This window comes from Alligator sinensis, unplaced genomic scaffold, assembly GCF_000455745.1.
Source record: "Alligator sinensis unplaced genomic scaffold, ASM45574v1 scaffold859_1, whole genome shotgun sequence".
In the NCBI taxonomy this organism is placed as follows: Eukaryota; Metazoa; Chordata; order Crocodylia; family Alligatoridae; genus Alligator; species Alligator sinensis.
The window spans coordinates 752,620-759,281 of NW_005842656.1; the positions used below are offsets into that span (position 1 = coordinate 752,620).

Below are 6,662 nucleotides of genomic sequence, written 5' to 3' on the forward strand. Positions count from 1 at the left end.
GTGCAGGTGGGGGTTAGAGGACTTGGTGGCTTCTGCCACGCTGGAGTCCTGTCTGCACTACGGCTTCCCTTGGCTGCCCAAAGGGCAGATCAGGACCCTTGCTGAGGCACCCCCTTCCCTCCCCAACCCTTGAGGAGCTGCCCGTAGCTCCCGGGAGACTGGGGGTGATGCCAGCAGTGCCCAGAGCACGGGGTGAGGACAGAAGGGGCAGAGCATCGGTTTCCAGGCTGGTTCCCACCGCAGCTGCAGCGCAGCCTTGGGCACGCACGGGGCTACCCAGAGACTTCAGCCGCGGGGAGCGACTCGGTCCCCGTGGCTCCCGGGGGGGCTGTGGCTGGGCCCAGCGGTGCTGGAGCGCTGGAGCTTTGGATTCCCAGCCTTGTGAGACATCGGCTGCAGCGTCCGAATGAGCTCGTCTTGGCCTTTCGTGTCCACGTTGCCACCCATGGCAGACGGGTCTGCGAGGCTAGCCTTGCCCACCCCCGTGCGCTGAATCTTGTGTGTCTCGGCGCCGGCCACGTGGGTCTCGGCGGTGCCAGACAGTTCGCCAGCGGGGCCAGGCATCACGGGGAATCTCACTGGGGTCTCTAAGTGTGTGGCAGCTCAGCAACCCACCGCAGTGCTTTCAGCATCATTAGCAGCTCGGTATCGCGGCCGGGGAAATGGAGCAGACACAGCAGCTGCTCCGCTCCCTGCCCCTCCACTGCTCGCTGCCTGAACTCGGCGCCAGGGGCCTGTAGTCTGCAGCCGGGCGCCCAACTCACCCAGGCACACAAGCCTGGCCCAAGGGGGCTGGCAGCCTGCGGGACGGGGCTTGCAAAGCGTGGAGGCCTGAATGCTGTCGGTGGAGGAGAGCGCCTCCCAGGATTTGTCCAATCTCATTGTGAATCTGGGTGCAATTTCAGCCCGCTGCATCAAGAGATCGGACACATGCTTGGAGGAAAGGGGCATCGGTTGCTATTGAGCAGGGAGCGCGGGGCACGGCCTCTGCATCGGAGCTGCCTGGATGTTAAAGGCTGCAAGGGTGAGGGGAGCAGGGGGGAAAGCCCTGCTCAGACCCAGTCACTCTCCTTCCAGCTGCTGTGACACACCAGAGACTGGGCAAGACGGACCCGGGTCTGATGCAGGAAATGGCAGCTCTTCTCTTCTTGTGATGCCTGGGCTTGAAACACAGCAAGGACTTGGTGCACATGCGTGTAGCGTGCTGGAAAGCGTCTGCTGAAGGGGATGGGGAAGAGCAGGCGGACCCCGAGCTCTGGGTGAAGAAGCAGGCGTCAGGAAGGGGCGCTGGGGTCTTACGTGCTCAGTGCATTCCCTCCTAGCCATGTGTTGCAGCTCACGCAGCCGTGGTCCCCACGCGAGCCCTCGATGCCAGCCTGTGCGCAGCTTTGCCCCCGCAGCCTGGATAGGCCGCCAGGGCCTGCTGCTGGTGTCGGCGAGGCCTGGGTTATCTCCACGCATAGCAGGTGGCTGGAACGCCCTTGGGGGCTTGGTCTGACAACTGGGGGCTGCGGCGTACCCCCAGCTGGGCCCGTCCTCTTCAGCACGGCCAGTTGTTTCTCTCTTCGAGGGACAAGCGTTGACCCTAATCCTTCTGCCGGCTGCATCCCATCCCAGTGCAGGCTCTTTGCAGGCTCTGATGCCCGGGTCGGAGAGGCCGGAGGGGCCCAGCTGCAGCTGAGCTGCTGGGAGCTCTCTGACAGGGTTAACGACGTGCTCCTTGTTTCCCGAGGTGCAGTGCTGTTCAGAAAAAGAACCCCGTTAAGACCAAAATAGGTGTGCAAAGAGCTAGCAGTTGACGCGCTGCAAATGAGGGGCCTTAAGATCCAGAGAAAAGCAGCTGAGTTGTAATCCCCGAGCTGAAGCCTGGGAGTCCTTTCAGCAAGCGGCGTCGGCCTGTCATCTCCCCCCTCAGCCAGGCAGGAAGCAGAGACCCAGCACCTGCACCGGGACCCAGGACCATAGCACGACCCAGCCGGAAATACACCCTTGTTGGCAAGCCAGTGGCAAGGAGGAGCTGCGTGGGCACTGCCCCAGTTGCTCTCTGATGCCAAGGCTTCCTTGGAAGGGGCAGGTTTCCTGCCTGGATATACGGACGTATGCAAAAGAGCCCCTGGGAGATGTGGCGCCTGCCCCTTCAGCGATGGCCGTGCACGTTGCCTTCCCATGCACTGGACAGCTCTGATGGGCATCAGCCTTCGTGCCAGAGGGGTTCGCAGGGCACCAAGGAAATGCAGCCCCCTGTTCCCAGCAAGTGGAGGACGGGGCCATGAGGGCTTTATCGCTCCCCTGCCACCCCCTTATGCAGCTGGAAGTGGCTGGGATCGCTGCCAGCTCGGCCCAGGGGGCTCCGTGGTGAGCAGTGCTGCCCATCCGCCCCTTAGAGATCATCACCCTGCGTGCAGTGACGTCCCTGTGGCCCCCGAGCACAGAGCTGGCCGGCGGTCCCTGTCCCCTGGAAGCAGTGCCAGAGAGGAGTCACCTTCCCTGGCTCCCGGAGCCCCAGGCACGCTGCCAGCAGAGCCATTTCATCTGCTCCCTCAGCAGTAATCCCTCCTTGGTCCATCCTCGCGTCCGCCCGGGACCGCTCAAGGAGAGCAGTGCGGCAGGGCCCAGCGGGCCGGGGCTTCCCCTCCGGCATCAGCCCTGAGGATGCCAGCCCGGGCATACGGCGCTCAGCCTGGCCCCCCAGCGCCGTCATGTGCTCCCAGCTTTGTCACAAGGTAAAGGAGCTTTCCCTCCTCTTCCTCTCCAGCTGGGCTTCTGGGCCATCTCCAAGCGCTCTTGGTCCACGAGCTGCTTGACGGGGCCCTGAAGCCTCCCTGGCCCAGAGCTTGGAAAGACGCTGTGTGACTCACCCCGACGGGGAGAGAGAGTTGTGTGTATTCAAATGCGCGCGGCTCAGCGATTGCCATGTCGATGCGGCGTGGTACCGTCGGGGCATCGCCAGCCCAAACCAGGCCGTCGGGCTCCCCACACCCATAGCGCCTTGGTGCTTCCTTTCCCTTCCGGTCGCGGGCGAAACCCCGGGGCGGGCTCGGCGCGTTCTCTCCTAGCAGGGCAGGCCCGTCCATCGCGGCCCATTCGCTCGCCCAGGGCCTGGGGCAGCCGAGCGGGATGCTGCCCCGGGTGCCAGGACCAGCGCCGCTGGCCCCGGGAAGGGTGTCTGCTGTGAGCCAGGACCTGAAGACGCCACGTGGGAGGACGGCGTGGTCTCTCCTGGACCTCGCTCCAGTTCTGCAGCTGGGAGCCTGCCGCCGCCGCCACGTGCCCTCCGTCAAGGGGAGCGCTCTCCTCGCTGCCCGAGGCCGGGGACACCTCCGACAGCCGCTGGGAGACCTCATCTTCCCCCTTGGGGACTCCTCACGGGCAGCACGGATGAGATCCACATCTCGCAGCGCCGATCCCTCTCTCCTGGCCGCCGTCCAGCCCTCAGGACCTTTAGCAGCCAAGGTCCCCCCAGGACCCAGCGTCTCCACAGTGCTGCCCCTGCGGCCATCCCACGTCCCTGCCACAGGCTCCGCGTTGGGACGTTCCCCGGCCTTGCTCCCTCGATGCCGTCAGGAAATCCACACCAGCCGTCACCTCTGCCGCCCAGGTGCCTTGCTCGTCTCCTGCTCGCGGGCAGGTGCTCGTTCCCGCTCGCTGGCTCCAGCTGGGGCTAATTAAGCAGCTCAGTTCTGGGTCGCCTGCTCCCGAGGCTGGCGCCGCTGCGAGCTGCCTCCGTGCCCTGATGAGAGCCGCGGGGCTGCGCTCTGGGCTCTGCCCCTTCCCCCGTCGCCGGGACTTTGGCTGCGTTCCTTGGTGCGCTCCCATCCAGCGTGAAGTCTCGTCTGCTTTCCCCCGGATACCAGCACGTAGCGGCTTCCCCTTCCTCGGTGCAGTTCGACCTGTTCAGCAAAATGCCCTGGCAGGGTCTGGCTGAGAGCCCGCAAAGGAGCCCGTGGCTCATGTGTTCCCCCCGCCCCGAGTCCTCGGTGGTGTCTGGAGGCGGGAGGGACGTCGCCTCTTCAGATCCTCTGGGCAGCTCTCTCTGTCATGGCCCGAGGCTGCAGCAAAGTGGGTTTAGGTGGAGATCGGGACAGACTTCTCCACTGGCGGAGCAGGGAGGCCGTGGGAGAGATGCCAGGGAAGGGGGGACCCTCCATCGCTGGAGGGTTCAAGGAGAGGGTGGACGGTGCTGGGGGGATGCTCCAGGCGCAGCGATGCCCGTGCTCTGCTGTGGGGTGTCCCAGCTTCTGGGCTGTGCTGGTTGCCCCCACACCCCTGTTTCTGCTCCACGTGTCGCGGGGGTTTGAAGCCTCCCTAGAGGCGCTGGTGCTGCTGCAGCCCAGGCTGGGGATGGGACAGGGCTGGGCCAATGCTCCTGCTGGCACCAACCCCGCAGGGTCCTGGCGGGAGGGTCTTGCCCCCGCGCTCAGGCTCAGCCCCATGCTGCGCTGGGGCAGGAAGGGATTTCCCCCCTGCTCAGACTGGTCGCACTGCCTGGGCCTGGGCTCCCGGCAGCAGCAGCAGCACGTTGGCAGCCACGGCCCCCCTGTATCCCAGGGGCAGGGTTGGGGGCGATGCCTGGGGCTGTGTCGGGGCGACTGTGTCGTGCAGCTCCAAGGTCAGACACGGGTTTGTCCGGGCTGGTTTGGACGGGGCTGATCCTGCCTCAGGCCGGGCTGGGACTGGATGTGACCCTGCGGCTCCAGGACTCTGCGATTCCTTCTGAGCCGGCTGCTAGAAACCTCCTCCTGCTCCTCTGCCCCGGGGTGACAAGCAGCGGGGAGATGGTCCCAGGTAGGTGATCCATCACGGGTGAGTGGCCTGGGTGAGCTGCAGCCTGGGCGTCCCTCCGGGGTCTCTGGTTTCCAGACAAGGTGGACGCTGCTCCAAGTCGGCTGCTGGCATACGGGGCCAGGCCAGGCAGGGACCTTGTGCCCGGCTCAGCTCCTTTATCCCGGCAGCTGACTTCTCCCGTGCTTCGGGTCCCGGCGTTCTCGGCAGGGGCCATCTATCATCAGGCTGCGGCTCGCCCTGGTGCCCTGCTTGCCTGTCATTTATGGTGCTGCTCCCGGGTCCCTGCTTGAGCCCTTGACGCCGTCCAGTCTGCAGATGGGTTCTGGACCCCCGCTTCCCCTTCACGTCGGTTTGTTGCCTGAGAGCAGTTGCCCCGAAGCCAGCGCTGGGGTGGCCGAGAAGGGCCCTGACCCCACCGGTGTCCTGGCAGGGTCTGCAGGGAGCCGGTGCCCACTTCGTCTACCCCAGTCCAGCTCCGCAGCTGTGTCCCTTCCCACGCAAGGCTCCAGCCGCCTCACCCTGCAGGGGCAGGTGACGTGGGCTGGCCCCCAGCACCTCTCTGCAAACAGCACTTGCTGCACAGAACGGCGCCGTCGAAGCAGCCCGGCCTCGGGACGCTGCCAGCCGACGAGAGCCGGCAGCTCGTTAGTGTGTTCACGCGCGCGTGCACGGTCCCAGCGCGGAAGCCCAGTGCTGCTCAGGCCTCCGCAAAGCAGGCATCGAATGAGCAGCGGGTCGGGGGTTAACGTGGGCGGCAAACGATGCTCCCAGTTCCCCGGTACCGCTACGCTGACTTCGCCGTGAAGAGGAGGGGAGGCCGTGGCTCGAGCAGGGGAGTTAGTCTATAAGGTGCGTGTCTCTCCCCACCTGGAAGAGACCTCAGGGCCCCCTTCTGCGGCGTCTGCAGCTCTCCCATATGGTGCGGCCGGGGGAGCCAGGCCCGGCATGTCTAGCTGCCAACACCCAGGAGGGTTTAAGAGCTGCCGAGGCCTGCCCAGGCCCTCTGGACCCACTGGGCAGAGGCAGAGAAGGACCCAGCTCCCAGCCTGCGGTGGCAGCTCCCCTCCGCCCCGGTGGGAAGCGGAGCAGCCTGCAGCGGTCACCCCGGAGCGCCTCGGGTGCAGTAAAGGAAGAGCGACGAGGCCGAGCGGCCGATGGCCTCTTCGACCAGTTCCTGGTCCACGTTGGGGCTCCTTGCGTCTGGTATCGGGTCGCCCAGCGAGCGGCGAAGCCTGCTGCTCCCGCACGCCTTTGCGCTGCTGTAGCTTAAGTAGAGCTTGGCATTATCTCGACCGAAACCTCCACACCAGGCGCCCTGTTTGGGGCCCGCGCTCGGCCTGGCTGTGCCAGGGCCGTGAGTCCAGCTGCTCCCGGGGGATTCTCGCCTCTTACCTGCCTGCCCCGGGACTGTCCGCCGGCAGCAAAGGGCCCATGCTAATGGCATCCCCCTGCGGCAGCAAGGCGGTCCGTCCCCAGCCCCGTGCTCCTGGATGCTCATGGCCAGCAAGCACAAGCTGCCCAGGGTGGCAGGAGCAGCGGGGCACCACGATGCAGGGCTGAGCACTGGGGGGTTGCGGGGCCGGGGCCCGCGATGCCAGCTGGCCTGACAGTTGCATGAGTCGGTGGTGCGAGACGATGCCGGGGTGCGGTGGGAATACCCTGAACCCGGGGCCGGCTCTCGGCTCCCGCGCGTGCCGGCCCCCGCACTCACCGCCGCTCTGCGCCGCCCCGGCAGGTGCTGGAAGTCGTGCGCTCCAACTACGACACGCTGACGCTCAAGCTGCAGGACGGGCTGGACCAGTACGAGCGCTACTCTGAGCAGCACAAGGAGGCCGCCTTCTTCAAGGAGCTGGTGAGCCCCCCAGCGCCCCCCCCCC

At 66.1% G+C, this 6,662-nt stretch overlaps 1 protein-coding gene across 1 annotated transcript in view; it reads left to right on the forward strand.

The window, feature by feature from the left end:
* Positions 1-6,662, forward strand: part of ARMH3 (armadillo-like helical domain containing 3) — a 77,647-nt gene that overhangs the window by 70,207 nt on the left and 778 nt on the right. The window contains exon 24 of the mRNA XM_006033725.3: positions 6,521-6,637. Within this exon, the coding sequence (XP_006033787.2) occupies positions 6,521-6,637 (117 nt within the window). The remainder of the gene's footprint in view (positions 1-6,520; positions 6,638-6,662) is intronic.